General features: G+C 38.8%; 1 protein-coding gene across 1 annotated transcript; it reads right to left on the minus strand.

Annotated features, from left to right (window-relative positions):
- Window positions 1-1,434: 1,434 nt before the first annotated feature.
- On the minus strand, window positions 1,435-18,509 carry LOC132796509 (small G protein signaling modulator 1). Its single transcript, XM_060807703.1, has 9 exons — window positions 17,458-18,509; window positions 8,017-8,485; window positions 6,638-6,857; window positions 5,214-5,931; window positions 4,052-4,351; window positions 2,528-3,603; window positions 2,156-2,460; window positions 1,818-2,095; window positions 1,435-1,749 (listed from the first exon to the last, which is right to left on the minus strand). Exons 1-9 carry the CDS (start codon window positions 17,474-17,476, stop codon window positions 1,661-1,663), a joined length of 3,474 nt encoding a protein of 1,157 aa, XP_060663686.1. The 5' UTR covers window positions 17,477-18,509; the 3' UTR covers window positions 1,435-1,660.
- Between the last annotated feature and the right edge of the window lie 386 nt (window positions 18,510-18,895).

The following is an 18,895-nucleotide window of genomic DNA, read 5'->3' on the forward strand; positions in this document are numbered from 1 at the left end:
TATAAGATGAAAACAATAAGATTATAATATGATAAAAGCCGAAAAGATACCACTAAAACTATGTATATTGATTAACAGTTGCTCTTATTAACATTGTTTCGCTTTTTGGCAAATCGATTTATGGTCTCTATCTCAATCCTTCGTTCTGTTTAATACATAACAATATTCATATATGTATAATATAAGGTACTTAATATTAACTGATGTTTGCAGTCAGTTTTCCACTTGGTACATAATTTCCATTTGAATTCTTTGACAGAATGACTTTGATTATATAAATATATTCATTTTCTTCCAACTATCGGCAACTTTGTGTGTATATATATTTAAATATAGATATATATATACATATATATGTATGTATTGAGTTGCACATTGTATATTATTGTAATTAAATTGCACTCTAATTTCTTACATCAATTTCTGTGATTGTTTTTAGTTTGGATTTACAAAAAAAAAAATTACACACATCTTTCTAACTTGTAGATTGATAAATACGATCTGAAATATTTGGAAATGCTGATTTCTTTTTACAGTGTATTAGATTTAGATTTACTTTATAGTCTTTTACGTTTTCAGCCCCTGTTTTCAATTGGTTTGGGGATATGGGTATAACATTTAACGATCATTTACGTACATAACATTGAGGAATAATTCAGTTACAGTTACAGTTACAGTTACAGTTACAGTTACAGTTACAGTTACAGTTACAGTTACAGTTACAGTTACAGTTACAGTTACAGTTACAGTTACAGTTACAGTTACAGTTACAGTTACAGTTACAGTTACAGTTACAGTTACAGTTACAGTTACAGTTACAGTTACAGTTACAGTTACAGTTACAGTTACAGTTACAGTTACAGTTACAGTTACAGTTACAGTTACAGTTACAGTTACAGTTACAGTTACAGTTACAGTTACAGTTACAGTTACAGTTACAGTTACAGTTACAGTTACAGTTACAGTTACAGTTACAGTTACAGTTACAGTTACAGTTACAGTTACAGTTACAGTTACAGTTACAGTTACAGTTACAGTTACAGTTACAGTTACAGTTACAGTTACAGTTACAGTTACAGTTACAGTTACAGTTACAGTTACAGTTACAGTTACAGTTACAGTTACAGTTACAGTTACAGTTACAGTTACAGTTACAGTTACAGTTACAGTTACAGTTACAGTTACAGTTACAGTTACAGTTACAGTTACAGTTACAGTTACAGTTACAGTTACAGTTACAGTTACAGTTACAGTTACAGTTACAGTTACAGTTACAGTTACAGTTACAGTTACAGTTACAGTTACAGTTACAGTTACAGTTACAGTTACAGTTACAGTTACAGTTACAGTTACAGTTACAGTTACAGTTACAGTTACAGTTACAGTTACAGTTACAGTTACAGTTACAGTTACAGTTACAGTTACAGTTACAGTTACAGTTACAGTTACAGTTACAGTTACAGTTACAGTTACAGTTCCAGTTCCAGTTACAGTTACAGTTACAGTTACAGTTACAGTTCGGATTTGTGCCTCTTGAGGGGGAATCTGTGGCTGTCAGGGAGTTTTGGCAAACATAGATAAAGTGTCTATAGTATGTCTACAATATTTGGTTGCATCTACACATTCTATACACTATATATGATTCTTTCCTCAACTAGATCTACTTGTTCTCAATGATCATTTGCAGCTGCAACACTAGACTCCGGGCCAGCTGAAGGACCGCCTGAGCATTGTGTCGCTCGGCCATTTCTAAAAAGGATTTAAGGATTATATTAGCATAAGTTAAAAGCACAAATGCTATATAGATCAAGGCATACCATTGAAGAACTTGATGACATCGGTAAAGTCCATGCTGTTGGACAAGATGATGTCGCGATAGGTTTCGAGCAGCGCCAGCGCCAGGAAGAGCACAAAATGTCCGGATGCAATGTGCTTGGCCGCCCAGATGACCTCCCAGGTGGCAAAGACATCGTCATAGATGAGCTCGCGTTTAAAGTCCAAGAGGAACCAGCGGTAACAGAAATAGAAGTGCGTGTAGTCGCCATTCGAGTCCATCAAATCGTACATCTCCGAGTCGAGTATTTGAATGAGGGAACTGCGTTCAAAGAAGAGTATGATAATGATCCTCTAATGTGTAATCTTTCCATTTACTTACCGCATGTTGGCAAAGTGCATGTCCATCGCACCACCGCTGGGAAAGTTCTCGATCATGCGCTCCATGAGCTTGCAGAAGCAGCTGTAGCTGAGCGACTCATCGTCGAAGATAACCAGAAGTGGAGCAACCAGATCGCACATGCCCTGCATGTAGCCAATGTCGAGGTGCTCCCACACGTATGTGGATATCACATTGCGCAGCTTGTCCAGATTCTCGTTGGCAAAGTACCAATAGTTGCGATCGCAACGCTGCACATCCTTCTCAATGCGATGCAGATTCAAACCAAACTGTTCCAGTAGTTCACTCTGTCGAGAAATAAAGGGATGCTTGTTACCGCGAATGCAAAGCGCATAATATGGGAGAAAAACTTACGCTATATACACCTCCATTTGAGCTGGCCGGCGAGGCGCAGGCAGACTTTGGCTGCTGTAGTGCATCCATATTGCCGGCACTTCCGGTGCTCTCCAATTGCTCGGTAAGTGGCGGCATTTGATTATCGCCATCTGTTTTCGTAGTTCGCTCCCAGCTGGCAATGTCCACGGAAGCGTTCGTTATGATGACAGCTGCCTGTTGTGTTGACTTCACAGTGTCCTCGTCATGAGGCAGCTGAGCCTGCAGATCATCGGCGCTTAGAAACTCCGGACTGAGCACGCCTCGAGATTCACTCGGTTGTGGTGCACCGCCAACGGTTTCATACGAAGATGCCGTCGAAGTTGAACAGCTTGGCTGTTGTTGTTGTTGTGATTGTGGTTCCTTCTCGAACACTGCTTTCGATTCGAGTGCAGCAGCTTCGTCTGCGGACTGCTGTTTTTCCTCTGGCTTCTTTGGAAACTCTTCTTCGTCTTCCTCCTCCTCCTCCTCATCTAGCTCATCGAGTCCTTCGTCCACATGTCCGGAGTCTGTGCTCGTTTTCATTGCTCGTGGTATTGGTTTAACACTCAGATGCGTAGCGCTGACCGCTGAAGAAGCCTCCTGGCTCTGCTGTTGTTGCTGCTGCTGCTGTCGCTGCTCGTCGTCAAACTCCAGATCGCCCGGATCGGAAATATCCGAAATATCCTCAAAGACTTCGTTCTCCAGTTCGCCGCCAGCCTCGAGATCAGCAGCACGCACAGTGCGCTCATTGCCGCTGTTGCTGCCCGAGCTGAGCTTGGCCACCGCTCGTGCCGTCTTCTCCTTCTCCCGCTGCTGCACAATGGCGTCCACCGCCAGCCATTCACTCATTGTGGTCTCGTAGTAATGCTTGCACGTCTCGTCCTGCTTCTGTCGCTCCTCCTGCGTGGTGCCAAACGCATAGTGTCCCAGCAGATATGGCCAGACATCTTTGCGCAGCTCCGGCTGAACGCCACCAAAATAGATGAGGCGATAGAACTCTGTCGAGTTCGTTAGCATGCCATCCGCATTGAGCTGCTCCCAGCGCTCCTTGGTCAGACCTTCCTCATCAGTTTTCACTTGAAGAACAATACGCAACAAAGATTGGGAGTTAACCGAAGGAAAAAGTGAAAGTAAAACAATGACTTATAGTTGATTTCAAAGGAATCTGTGGTGAGAATTGATTTGAGCTGAAAGTCTATAATTTTGTTGGAGAACAGATATTAACAATGCAATTTAACAAATCTGTTATTTATAGTTAACATTCCTGTTGACAAAACAGTTTCATCTATCTATTATATATAGCAAATAGATGAAAGCTCTATTAGATACAATTCTGTAATTATATTCCGTTGACATATAGAAATATTTGTTGTACTCTTTAAATATGTTTAACTGATAATTCAGCTTATTTTGAGAATTCTCTCCTGCTTCTCTCTTGTTTGTTTATTATACAAATAACGAAATAAGAATGCAATCGTATGCAACTATTCAACTGATCTGATCTTAAAGAATTGGCAAACTTACTCTCCGGTGTTATGCGTCCATGCACAAGTCCCGATAAGTGAGTGCGCACTGTGGAAAGATGCCGACAGTAGGCGAGCCAGCCATAGAAGGCCCGCGAGATGATCTGACGACGCATTGTGGAGCAGACCATCTCGATGCTGGTGCTCTGGTTGTGCTGTTGCAGCAATGGCGATTCCAGCGGATACTGATCGATGGACAAGCTCTTGTTGGAGCAATCGCTGCTGCCCGTGGTGGAGCAGCTGCTCAGTTGAGCGCGTCTTGGCGTGCTGCGAACAAAGTCCAGAATCGAGTGTGTTGCAGCTATGGATAGGAAAGAGAAATGAGTTTAAAAATAAGGTATCAACAAATACATGTTCTTCTTATTTCAAAAACTGATTCTCTAATACAAGTCTACCCAAATTCACTGCCTAAATCAAGCCTAAGCTAAAGGGTCTCTAGTGGGAACAAATACATTTTAAGAACCCGATTACATGCTTTCTTTGGGTCATCTGCATTTTACAATTTAATTAACGTTGCTTATCACGCATTGCTATTTCCTACTTTTCTCCTGCTTTAAAGTAGGACAACGACCTTATCCTTGTTCCTCCTGCCACGATGGCAGCTGGCTTTTAAGCCCCGTCGTTCGTCTTAACTCTCATTGAAATTGAAATTTCTTGTTCTGACCTCCTGGACAGTGTAACTTGCTTTGGAGTAATTATACAGAACTAAACATTTAAGATTAATAGCAATAAGGAGTGGAAATTTGTCATTTAGATGTTCTCTAGATGTGCGTAATAACTTGAAATAAAATACAGTATATAAAAAGCGATATAAAGAATATAACCGACAAAGGACAAATATAAATTTAAGCTTCATTTACGATTTTTTAAATGAATTTTCAACTTTTGAAGTACCCAGAAAAGTGAAATAATTTCTTTATAAAAAAAACTCTAGCAAATTTTAAGCATACTTATTTTTATACTACAAATGTATGGTATATATCGATTTCTTTATGCTTTCGCATAAACTCATAATAAGTAGAGTTCTAACCATATGCTCTTTTCTTTCGCTTTATAGACAATTCGCTTTGCCGGAATTCGGTTGCATTCGAGTGTAACTTTCAATTCGACTTATAGTCTTTATGTGAGTTATAGTAAATCGAAAAGCAAATAAGAAAACTTACCAAACTCTTCGTGTCGACTTTTGCTGACAATGCGAAACACATAATCAATGGGTGTCTCATCCACAGACTCCATGACCGAGGGCAGAATGCGTCGACGCATGCTCTTGGGCCAGAGAAACATCTTGCCAATGCCACGTTGCGACCACAGCGGAGGATCCAGCTGGCCATGTGGCAACAGACCCGTCTCCAGGCAGCTGAGAAACTGCTGCATGTGTCCACCCTCGGGGAAATGTATCGGAGGACGTTGAACGCCATCCTGACCGACGAGGATGACAGTGCCGCCGCTGTCCTCGCCACGACTCTGATGGCAATGCACATAGACGATTTCATCGACGTTGATGTTGAGTGCATATGCCCAGAAGGCTTCCTTGTCGATTTCCTCCTCCTCGGACTCGTTGTAGCCATTCATCAGTTGATTTGGTGTCCATTTGATGGTCAACGTTTGAATGTGTTGATGCAGACTGAGATAGCCGGGCATCAGTTCGGCAACATCCTTGGGCAGGACATGCACATTGTTCTTCCCATAGAGCAGTGTGGCCTTTGCATTCTGATGCAGCGACTCCACATAGTCCTTGGCCACGCTGGCCGACGCAATCGATTTGAATGAACAGCTGCTGGCATCGTCAGAGCTGGTGTTCAAACTGCGCTTGAAATTTATGATAGCTGGTCGCGAACAAGTCGAGGATGATCGACGACAGCTGATGCGATGTCGTTGTACCTGGAAAATGCAAAATCAACAAATTAATACCATTGCAGCATTTTTGTAATTTATATTTTAATATAGATCTTAAATATAATCGAAATATAAATCTAAATAGAAAAATAGTCACCTAACATCACGAAAATAGAGTTAAAGCCCTAAATATTTGCTAGTACTTAATATAGTTTATATAAAAAATAATAAAAGGAAATTTATAGATTTATGTAACTGGAGAATCTGAATTAGCTAAAACTAGCACCTTAACAACACAGTCAAATATTAACCAAAGCTTTCAGTAAATGCATCATTTATAACTTTAAATGAATCTTTAAATAAAATTGCTGTGCTCATTTACTATTATTTATATATTACACATAGTTTGTAGTTAATTATGAGACGAATGATAGGTTAAGTACTCAAAGATAGTTCCAACAAAGAGCTTTAAAACTTTCCTAATTCCTTTTCATTAATCCCATTCTAAATTGTCTGAAATTTCTACTTTAAAGCTGTAAGAAATTAACATTTTTAAATTGCCTTTTTTTCAGCAGACTTTGAGGTAAAATTTTTGTTTTGTTTATAATAATCATTCATTATTACTACTCATAAGCAATGCTATACAAGTTGTATAATGTAATTTTACTTAATTTTCACTAAAATTAAAGCCATAAACAGAAGTTATATTTTGACTATCAGATGCATAGCTTTGCATATTGTTCGGACTCACCAGCTCATCGGCATGCGGATCTGTCCAGTAGTGATCGGCTGTCTTGGCGCGAGTGAACTCCAGAGCACAAGGACCCACGAGCAGGGAGCTGAGAATGGAGCCATAATCGGGATCGGCAACAAGAGAATCGCGGTCGTAGTAGCTCTGAGCATTGCTGACCAAATACTCGATGATCTTGGTCAAACGCTTCTCGTAGAGTGCCAAGCGTATCCACAGATATCTGCAAAGTTATTGAAAATTAATTAACAATCAGTTGTGAACATTGAAATAGCTGTACTAACGACATACGCGATTAATAATTGAAAGAATAAAACATTAACAAATAGAATTGATTTTTTTAGATCAAATGTTTTACTACTCATTTCAAGTAGTAATTATTAAACATTATTAAAAGAAAACACTTAAACAAAAATAAATAAAATAAAGTTAAATTAAATCAATATAAAATGAAATAAAATAAGATGAACTTAAAACAAAACCAAATCAAATAATGTTAAAATAAAACAAAGTAATAATGAAAAAACAAAAAATACAATGATGTCATAATAAAATAATAGAAAATAAAGTAAACAAGTAAGAAAGCTACAGTCGAGTCTACTCGACTGTGAGATACCCGCTACCCATTCTAAATAAAAGAAATATATTTTCCGGTATATTTCTCAAAATATACCGAATATACTGTAAAATACTAAAAATATACCAAATGGTATATGTGGTATATCGATATAGTACCACATTCAAAATATACCAAAGACGGCACAATATACCAGATTTTCAGCCAAAGCAACTCAGACCCCTAGAGTAAGTAGGCGTTTTTGCCCATACAAAAGTATATCTTTAATTACTTCCACCATTTTTGATCTGATCGCAACCAAATTTTCAGGGATCATAACTACTATAGTAATTATAGTATATACCAAAAACTCTAGCTTTAAATTTACGCTTGTTATTCGATTTTTTAGATTTGCGGGGACGGAAGTGAGCGTGGCAAAAATTTGAAACAAACTTGATCTGCGTGCAAACATACCAAATGTTGTCGAAAAAAAATTATAGCTCTATCTCTTATAGTCTCTGAGATCCAGTGTTTCATACGGACGGACGGACAGACACACAGACACACAGACGGACAGACGGACATGGCTAGATCGTCTCGGCTGTTGACGCTGATCAAGAATATATATACTTTATAGGGTCGGAGATGCCTCGTTCTATCTGTTACATACATTTCCTGCCGGCACAAGGTTATAATACCCTTCTACCCTATGGGTAGCGGGTATAAAAATAAAAAATACAAAAAATAATAGAAAATAAAGTAAGAAATAAAATAGAATAATGATGAATATGATAGAATATTTAAGATGAAATGCTGCATCACTCACTTCATGTTGGCCAACGACATGCTGGAATTGCTGGCGCTGATGGAGACCGAGATCGAGGCCGAAGCGGAAGCTGAACTGGTCACTGTCGATGATGACGTCGCTGTGGCTGTGGACATTGAATTGCTGCTGCCCTTCTTGAGCATCGGTGGTCGATTGAAGCTGTCGCTGCTCGACGACGAACGCTTATTGGGATCATTCGACTCGATCTCCTGCACCATTTTGCTAATGTGCTCCGCCTCCGCGCATGTTTTGGCAATCTTATGCAACAATGCGGTGGTCGATGATGTCTTGAACAAGCCGAGAGCACGTCGCCGCAGCCCCTGACTGAGGCATGCCTCGACGGCGGCACAGAGCGAGGTCACCGAGCTGCTCTCCTCATGAACGTACTTCTTGGTGACCGCCTCCTCCATTAGTTGTTTCACCTCCTTCTTGACGCTCGCAATGAGCCGCTCCTTGAAGTCGACGCCATCTGTGTGTGTGTGAGTACGAGTAAACATTAACTCTCTATATGTGTGTATGTATGTGCCACGCGAATCTCATAAAATGCGAACGCAACGCAACGGCAAAAAACCCCGCGGGGCCGTAAAACCAAATCACAGCCACGACCTGACCTGGCGACGACGACGACGACGACTTTGCTCCAAAACTTCGTTCTGGCTCTGACTCTGACTCTGGTCGCTGGTCGCTGGCTGTGGCTGTGACTGTGGCCCGCCTTATTGTCCGGCGGCGTCCATTGTTGCGTCGCGCCCCGTTTTTGCTCGTTGCGCGTTTGGAAACTCAATATGTTCAACATGTGTTGACAGCCTCCCCTGGTAGCCATCAACGCGCTACATGAAATTAAAACATACGCCCCGTGTGACCCGCCTGACCCCTCAGACCCCGACCGACCTTCTCCTCGCCTAGTTGCTGCTGTTGGTCAGCAAGAAGCGAGTTTGCTGTCCGTCGCATCCTTCGCGAATGCTAATGGCATTTGCACTCAAAATTCATGATGGCTTCCGGCTACGTATAATTTCATTTTCATTAATGCTTTGCCATTGCCACATGGAAATGCGAGCCAATGTGTATGTGTGTGTGTGTGTGTGTGTGTGTGCCAAGGATGTGACGATGAAAGATAGTTATAATTGGCGGACAGGTTGTCAGGCAGCGTCCGTCCAAGAGTAGGGTCTGAGCTGGGTTCGCCTCCGACTCGCCTTCTTCTTAATCTTGCTCGCATTTTTAATGAAAAGAATCTCTGCCAAATACTAAATGAAATGTCACGCAGTTTTCCTTTTTTTTTTTGTCTTCCTTAGCACTTTGACATTCTTTCAAGCAAGTTACTTTGAGCGAAAGAGAAAGCAGGAGCGTTAGAGAAAGAGAGAGATATTTACTTAATGCTAAACGGTCAACATTTTGCATACATTTGCAAGCACATAATAAATATGTAGTATATATGTATGTACACATGCCCCTTATGTGTGTGTGTGTGTAGACTGAAGCAGCTGTTGCACCCAGTTGGGTGTCGCTTTTGGCGACAACTCGCTACCCGTCTGGCCAGCAGAGTGTGGCTAAAGAGAGGGGAGGCGGGAGGCAGATGGCAAATGGCAGGCAGTCGCCACATGGTGAAATAAAATGCGTAAACGAATGCCACGAATGCAACATGCTGTTGTCTGGAGCGTCTAGCCGGGTGGCGTCACTTGCCGTGAACAGAACATAACATCGTGGAGCGAGAGTGTCTGAAGTGCTGAAGTGCCTGAACTGCTGTTTAATTGCATCTTCTTTGTTCCACCATTCACACATTTGCCACACACACACACACAGCTCTTTCTCTCTCTTTCTCTCTCTCTATATAGTATATATATTTTTTAGTAGGGCAAGTAATTAGTATCTAAATGCACAGCAGCAAAATGCTTGAGGGCAGCCAAAGGACAAAGTTTGAACAACTTAATTTATGCAGCAAAAAAAGAAAAACCAACACAAAGAGAGCAAGACCGAGACCAAGACCGAGACCGAGAGATGGGAAATGAAATAGATTGCAAATACAAACACAAAGTGCATAGATCACACTTTTGTTACATTTTCCCCGAGTATTTTCTGCTATTTGACATGCGGTTCTTTCATTTGTTTATTTGCCTCTCCTCTCCTGTTTGCACATCAAATGAATGCAAACACATGTAATATAGATGGCACTCGTCGCTTAGCTTGTGAATCAGTAGCTTGATAAATTTTTAATTCGAAATGATATCGCATGCGAGAAGAACTTGGTTTAGCTGATTTACAACTTTTTGGGTACGATTTGAGTAAGATATCTTTTATCTAAAGCTGTTCGATTGACATTAAGTTACATTCGATTACTTTAAGAACAAATTCTTAAAACTAAGAATATTGGTCTGAAGAATACAAAATTCTCAAATAAATAAATATTTGATTTATGTTACAAAATTTAAGTAAGAAATCTTTTATCTAAAGCTGTTCGATTGATATCGCATTCAAGCAGTAAGTGAATGAATTAAGTTACTTTCGATTACTTTAAGAACAAATTCTTAAAACTAAGAGCATTGGTCTGAAGAATACAAAATTCTGTAAATAAGACCAAAAATATATGATTTAGGTTACAAAATTCTGTAATAAATAATCGAAATTCCTATAATCTTTTTAAATAGCCATGAGTGTTTTCCTTCATAGAACTTAACAAGTTAAGGTAATTAACTAAACTGAATAGCTGAATGCGCTAATTAAATGATAAAACAACAAATTATAAAATTTATACTAAAAATAAAAAACTTTAAAATATAGTGTACTATTTTTTTGGGCTTATAATAAAATTGTTGGCTTTAAAAATACACTAGAGAAGGAAATATAAAAAAATCAATCTTGAAATAAGATTTTTATATTGCAAAAATCTTGAAATAGGATTTTTAGGTAAAAAAAATCTTAAATTAAGATTCCTACGATAAATTTGAATATTCAAATTAAGAACATCTAGTTTGAAGATTAAAATCTTACTTTAAGAATTAAAAGGAAGATTGCAAGTCTTGAGATTCAAACGATAATAAGAACTTGGGTCTTACATATCTCAAATGAAATCAAGATGTGTTTTCTGGCTTTAAGATTTTCGTGTTCTTGACGCACTTTTTAAACCACAATTCTTCGTATTATATTATAACTTTTTCTTAACAGTGTGTGTATAACTTAAGTGAGAAATCTTTCAGCTAAAGCTGTTCGATTGATTGGGCACATCCCACGCACTATTTGCTTAATGCTGTTTAAGAATTTATGTGGAAGCATTTATCTAATCGAAGATGACTCATTTGCAAGAACTTTAGCTTGTTTTCATAATCGTTGCTGCAATCTGTTGAAGCATTAACGCTTTAAACGCATTATTAAATTGATGGCAAATAGTTGTTTGCAACAGCACTTTGAAGCCATGCCACAATAAAATACCATAAAGTCAATTTGTCGCAAGTTCAAACGCAAAACATTTCAAATCTCTGTGTCTCACATCTCATTCAAGTCAAACGGCATCGGCATCGGCATCGGCATCGGCATCCCAATGGATGCCAAGAGAAAGCAGCAAGAGCAACAACAAAGTTGACCAGTTTTCCATTTGGTTAATAGAAATGGAATGGAATGGAATCCCAAGAGCAAATGCCCACAAGATGAACACACAATATTATATACAATATACATATATATATATATATTATATATGTGGTTGGAATGTGTGTGGCAAGTGCTTTAAAAGCCGCAAGCTGCGTGCTACAGATTTACCGATTTGCCAGATTTTTGTGCGATTCTCTCAACGATTGCATCAAATTGCGCATTTCGTTCGCAGTTGGCAATTGGCAATTGGCAATTGGCATTTGCTGTACTTTTAATGGGCATTTAATTTGCAATCATCGTAAATTCATTAGGCTTCCTCGACCGCAAATGCCAAATTGATGGCTCAACATGATGTCAGGTTCCCGTGGAGAGGACTTTAATTACGGTTATCCGCGTCAATTTTAAAATAAACCCGCATATTTCTATCTGAATGCACGTTACACAAGCCACATTCCATCTATTTTCTCTCATCGCTCTCTGCTTGCTGCCTGTTGCTCTTGTTGTTGTCGTTGTTGTTGTTGTTGCTTTGAATTTTGTTTTTATTTCGGGCTGTCGTCGTCGTAAAATGATTTGACCCTTGAATGTCATGACCCTGCTCGACTTGGCTTTGGCTTTGGCTTTGGCTTGCTGACGGCTCACTGCTCGCAGCTCGCTGCTTGCTGCTGGGAAGGGCAACGCACAAATGCACTGCGAGCAAATTCAATGTCAACTTAATGTATCAAAGATTTAAATCGTTGCAGCACCAAAATAAAACGTCGAATTTATTAACCTAACCAACTGCTGAAATTCTGCTTAAATTCTAACTAGTTAAACTACGTTTATTTTATATTAAATTGCATATAAAATAGCCCTTTTTAATTGAGCGTGTAATTAAAAATAGCAACACATTGAAACAAGCTTCCGCTTACAAAACTTCACTCAAAAAAACGACTTAAGGAATAGCTCAATTCTATATGGGATATTCTGTGCCGAAAAAGTCACAGTAAAAAACATAAACTGAAACGAATTTCAAAATAAGTAAAGGTTATTCTTAAAGCTATAGATTAAATTGATTTTACGATAAAAATTAATTTATTTGTTGTTTTGTCGCAAGAATTTGTTCAATTTTGCAATTATCTTAAAACAGAAAAATAATTCCAAAAGCATTATTAGCTCGAATTAAAGTGCTAAGCAACAGATATAAGAGTCATCTTTATTCAATATAAAAACATGTTTAGATATATCTATTTCATTTTAGATAACTTAAGAGAACTCTCATATACTCTTTGTTATTAGGTCGATAAAATGGTAAAACTTAAAACAAATTTATTAAATAAAAAGATTAAGTTGTTGGCATATCAATCAATAGAACCCTTAGCTATATTATTAACAAAAAAGAAAGTAAACAGAAATATTTATGCTATTTTTAATTTCAGCAAATGAGATTGCTTAAGCTTTGACAAATAAAAATACGCTATTTTATACTGAAAGTTATTTTAATATGCGAGCAATATTAGTGGAATTTACTTCACTTCTTAGTTGAGATAGTATAACAAAAGGTAACCAATCTTGATGGAATGTATAGTATTTCATTTTTTCGTTCAGCTGGTTTCACATAAGATAACAACTAAATGGATCGTAGACTCAGCTGTTTTAATACTAAAAACTCACTTGATTAACTGGCATGTAAGGTTCATATAAGACTTACATATGAAATACCTAAAATTATGACTCCATTGTTGTTAAATTAAAATAATTCACAGAAAAAAACGTGCTCAATAATAAAGTAAAATCTTGACTAACTATAATATATGATGTGAAAATTCAACTTTTTTCAATGTTATTTATAATATATGTATCTACAAACCGACTAGAGTTTGAACCTGGCATGATTTGCGGCATCTCTGTTTACTGAGTTAACAGCAACGACGCCAGAAACTAGATTCTAATTTTAGAGGAAGCGAATTACAACATTCGCATTTCCAAAAATTTATGTAATTCGTATTTTAAGAATCAAGCGCAAATTTCAAAGAATTTGAAAGCAAGATTCTTCAATCTTAAAATCGAAAAGTTCTCAAACCATTCTCATTTGCAATCAAGTTATTTATATAGCATAGTACTACATTCAAAAAATACCATAGAGTGTAAAATATACCAAACTGCCAGCCAAAACAACGAAGTCCCAAATTCAAAAGTATTTCTTAAATAAAAAAATGTTGCTTAAAATTTGTTGCCATATTTAATAGATACAAAAACAATTAATTAGTTAAGGAGCAAGGCGGCATTTTATTTTCATGCTGTGCAGTTTTTGAGCAGTGTAAAAGGCACATAAAAATCCATTTATGTTTACGCGCATAAAATATGGATTCCATTGCCGTTAATAAGTGAGTGTGTCTAGCCTATAGAGTAACTGTGTTTATTATCCAACGCATCTTCATCCTCAACAACAGCAGCAGCATCTTAAGTATGCGACGTGAGTTTCATCGAACTGACAATTATTTGTAGCGAATTAAGATAAACACTTAATTAGATGCGACTACGGGATTTGAGTTCGAGGTTTTTTTTTGTTGTTTTTGTTGTTTTTTTTGTTCTGCGGGTCGACTCTATGTGGCATCAGACATCTGTTGCTTTTCCCTTCCCAAACGTTGCCCTTGCTGTGTCCTAGTAATGTTGTTGCTATCGTTATTGTTCTTACAACAGCTTTATGCGTTGCCAAATGAGCTTCTGCCCCACCCCCCTGCCCAAAAATAAAAGAGAGAGGGGAATAAAATGTTATCAGCAGCGACAGCAGCCGCAGTAACAAAGCCCGCATAAAAATTGCTGACTGTGTGTCTCATATGTACAAATGTGTGCGCATTTCGCACATTAATTAGAGTCAAATGTATGATACATATTGTATTAAGAAGGTACATACGAACACATATATACACATGTGTATATGTATATATGTATAAATGACTGTGTATTTGTTAACATGAGCTCATAGGAATCGTGTTTGCTCCAGTCACAAACTGCATAAGCTTCTAGCTTCTAGCTTCAAGAAAAATGTTGCCTACATTTGGGGGCTGGAATTTCAGCTATTTTCTTTTGATAGTTTTTGTTGGTAGTTTGTTGACAGCTGCTGCTGTAACTGCTGCAAACATTCCCCAGATTGAACGTTAACTCTTTTCGCCTCTTTTGCTGTCGTTTCATTAAATCACACACACACACACATACAGAAACAATACACCAACGCAGAAATTCCGCATTGCAAATTCCATATTAATTTGCAATTCCATGTTCATTTACACATTGGCAACTGTATGCGTAATTTGCAATCAGAGAACATATTGCAATCTGTGTGTGTGTGTGTGTGTGTGTGTGTGTGTGTGTGTGTGTGTGTGTGTGTGTGTGTGCGTGGATTGCATTTCTTGATCCTAGCTCTTAATGCAAATGGATGTGCATTTATATGGCATATTGCAAAATGTTTTTGCTCCTTGTTAATTGAAGTTCGTAGGTCAAATTGTGTGGAGGGTGGAAATTCAACTGGAAATAGTTTGTGCAATTTCACAAGATTGTTTCGACGACAATATTTGTGATTGCAATTACCCGATTGGCAACGATTGGCGTTGGCGTTGCACATTCAACGTTAGATGTTAGACGTTCGACGTTCGATGTTTGTCGTTGGCAATCGCAACATGTAATTGCATTTCAAGTAAATGCTAAAAATAAATCATCATCGCAGTATTGAATGACATTTCCTGCTAACCTCAGTTGTTATGGCATCGATTACCAAAGGTGTATTTCACTTTTTGATTTTGATCTAACCCAATCTCAATCTCAAAGCTGAAAGTACATAACATAAATCTCTATTAGCATCGCTTTTGATAAATATTCGTTACTAAAACTCATCATTGCAGTCTCGAGTTGACAGCTGTCAAATGAGTGTAAAACTAATGATAGCCAGACGCTGGATTTCTACTTTATTTTAGTATTATTTCTTTTTTCATTTTTAATGCATGCCAGAGCTTTAATGTTTAAGAACAGAGGAGAGGAGGAGCGAGTGTGACATGTGAGTTTGACACGCGTTGACAATGCGAGAGCATATTTTGAAAGCGAAGCTTTTTATGGGCTGTTAGGTAGACAGAGACAGACACGCACGCAGTTGGAAAACGTGCCAAAGGCATTTACTCGGTGCGCCTGAAAGTATGCAATGCGTATGTTGATCACATGAAACCCGCATTAGCCAAGTCTGCAACCCCTGCCCCTGTCTTTGCTGCCCTACTCCAACCCACACACACACACACACACACACACACAACAGACTGTTGTTAGCTAAGACTTAAGAATACTATTTGCAATGCGTGCTGACTCTGCTGCTGACTCGCATCTCGCATCTCATCTCTCGTTTCCATTTCCACATCGACATTGACCATCATTAAGCGGTGCTTGCGTGTGCGAATCGTGCATTTGTGCCATTGTGCTCTGCCATTGACAGGCATTTGTGTGTTGGAGCGCTGGCGTGTTGGCTAACTGACTAACTGCAGCTTCACAGCTTCTCTTAACTGCCTGCCAGTATGCCACAGCGATTGTGAGATCAGCCGCAAACGAAAACGCAAACGCAAACGCCTACATACAAGTTTAGTGACAACATAAACAAACGCCCACGACAGACAGCATTTGGCTTGGCTTTCGTCTCTCTCTCTCTCTCTTTCTCTCTTTCTCTCTCTGAATTGACTTTTGTTCATTCATAAAAACGTGTTACGAGTTCAGAGGGTGAAGGATTTGCAGCTTGTAAGTCAAGGGCAGCCGTCACACTTCAATCAAATCCAATGCTAATGCACAGCACACGAATAGCTTTGCACTCTGTGTGTAGCTCAATTAATTTGCAACAGTTGCAACAGTAGCAACAGTAAAATGCAAAAACTGTGTAGGTTTCGCAGCCATGCTCAATGTGGAGGAAGCAACTGTAGCAAGGAAGCAAGGAAGCAAGCTTAGCTTAACTGCACACAAACGCAGCAATAAAGTTTTAAGCAGCTTATGCTGCAGCTGTTGTTGCAATTTCTGTTGCTGCTTCTTCTTCTGCTGCTGCTGCTGCTGCTGCTGCTAATGCTACTAAGTATTTGTTGCAGCTGCAAACAAGCTTGAAAAGTAATGCTCAGTGCTCAGAGTGCTCAGCATTATTATTGCATTTTGTAGTTCTGGGGGGCGAATTATAATTGATGCTGCGTATAATGATAACAAAGCTGCTTATTTAAATGAGCCATAATAATTACCAATTATTGTTTAAGGTTTAAGGCGAAAGTCATCAAATTGAATTGCAATAGAATTTCAATCAAAATACTGAAATGAAGATATTCTATTCAGATTTTGGCTTATGTAGTAATGAGTTTCATCAACATGAAATTAATGAAAAGGCATTCAATTCAGATTTTGGTTTATGGGCTTTGATCAATCTTTGTTCTTACTTCAAGAGTAATGTATTTGCTTTTGCCAATTGTTGTTAAGACATAAGCAAATTTAATCAAAATTACATGAATGTTGAAATTGTCATTGCAATTGCGAAGGAATTTAATCAAAAGGCTTTCAGCTCAGACTTTGGTTTATGCAATTTGATCAATCTTTGTGCTTACTTAAAAACAACATTGTAGCATGGTTGCTTGTGAATTGTTGTTAAACGTTAAGTTAGTTTAATTTAAGCAAATTTCATCGAAATTCAAAGGTTTTTGAAATTGCAAATTCAATTGCATTTGAATTGAATCAAAAGGCAATCAATTCAGACTTTTATATATGTGATTTGATCATCATTTTGTGTGCTGCTTGAATATCTTACTTATATATGGTACAACATAGTAATGGGTTTGATAAGCATAAAATGTATAAATGAATATTTCGATAACGTACCTGCAGTTGTTTGCACCATTTTGTCGGCCCCAAAGCTGTGAAGCTTTTAACGTTTACACAAGCGCGCGTAAAATATATATTTGTATTTCGCTCCAAGAGTGTTGTTGTGTGTGTGTGTGTTGATGTGTGCGTATGTGCGTGTGTATATAAAGTATGTACTTTATAATCTGTCTGTCTGAATGCTTGTTGTTGTGGTTGCTCTGCGTTGGGTATCAGATTTGTTTTGCGGTTTCTTTCCTTTGCTTTTATATCCGCATACAACGCTGCGTATGAGTAATATCGTAGCAAAACGTTGCGGTTGCCGTTGCTGTTGCAGCCACAATAACAAGAAAAAAAAGTGCGAGTACTCGCTTTCACATTCACTTGGCCATGCCTAGCTTCGCTGCTAGCTAGCTGACTGACTGACTGACTGACTGACTGACTGACTGACTGACTAACTGACTGACTGACTGACTGACTGACTGTTTGAGTGTCTGAGTGTTGCTTATTTACCAGTTGCTTCTGCTCTGGCTGCGTTTTATAAATAATTTGGCATGCTGACGCTTCGAAGCAAAGCTGTTGTTGCTGCTGTCGCTGTTGTTGTTGTTGTCGTTGCTGTTGTTGTTGCTGTTGTTATTGCCGTTGCTGCCGTTGTTGTTATCGTTGCCATTGCCAGAGCCAGAGTCAGAGCCAGTGAACTAGTGCAGAGAGAGAGTAATGAGATTCGAGCCAGACGCGAAAGTGGCGAACAAGCTTCTTCAGCTTAATGTTTATAGGCGTGTGTCTTTCTCTCTGTGTGTGTGTGTGTGTGTCTCTGTGCACGTGTGTGTATGTTTTTTTTTCTTTCTTGTATTATATTTTATTGGATCGTTAAGCTAAACGCGTAACGTCCGTACGCGAGCAGCTCAAAAGTAAAACTGAAAGCAGCTAACGAAGTTCAGCAGCGACGAAGCTGTTGCTGCTGTTGCTGTTGCTGCTGTTGCTGATGTTGCTGGTGTTGCCTGCTTGCAGCTATCCACATGCCACCTCTTCCACTCTCACTCACTCTCTTTCTCTCGCGCTCGCTCGCTCTTGCTCTTGCTCTTGCTCTTGCTCTCTTCGCGCTCCAGCCCTTCTGCTGCTGCCTGCTGTTACTTGTAACGCTTTTCAGAAGCTTTTTGCTATCGCGCTGCCCTTTGGCCAATGCTATCTCGCTCCCACGCCTGGCACACTTTTCTACAACTCTGTTTTGTGTGTATTGTATATATATTATATTGTATATATGTATATATTATACATATACAGCTATGTACATATTCATCGCTGCTGGTGTTGGTTGGTGGTGGTGCTGACGTCGAACGCTGCCTCGTTGCTTGTGTGGCAAAATCTTGCCACAAGCAACAGGACAAAGCTACCCGGCTCCGGCCGCTGTCTGCCCCAAATTCGGCAGCAGCAGCAACGGCACTTATTTTACTGTTGC

This window comes from Drosophila nasuta, chromosome X, assembly GCF_023558535.2.
Source record: "Drosophila nasuta strain 15112-1781.00 chromosome X, ASM2355853v1, whole genome shotgun sequence".
Taxonomy (NCBI): domain Eukaryota; kingdom Metazoa; phylum Arthropoda; class Insecta; order Diptera; family Drosophilidae; genus Drosophila; species Drosophila nasuta.

What these genes read in the sequence shown, in the direction of transcription:
- LOC132796509 (XM_060807703.1), bottom strand. An exon ending in ATCCGCATGCCGATGAGCTG is followed by an intron (nt 5,932 to 6,637) that starts GTGAGTCCGAAC and finishes TGCATTTTCCAG; the next exon opens with GTACAACGACATCGCATCAG. An exon ending in TGTCATCAAGTTCTTCAATG is followed by an intron (nt 1,750 to 1,817) that starts GTATGCCTTGAT and finishes AATCCTTTTTAG; the next exon opens with AAATGGCCGAGCGACACAAT.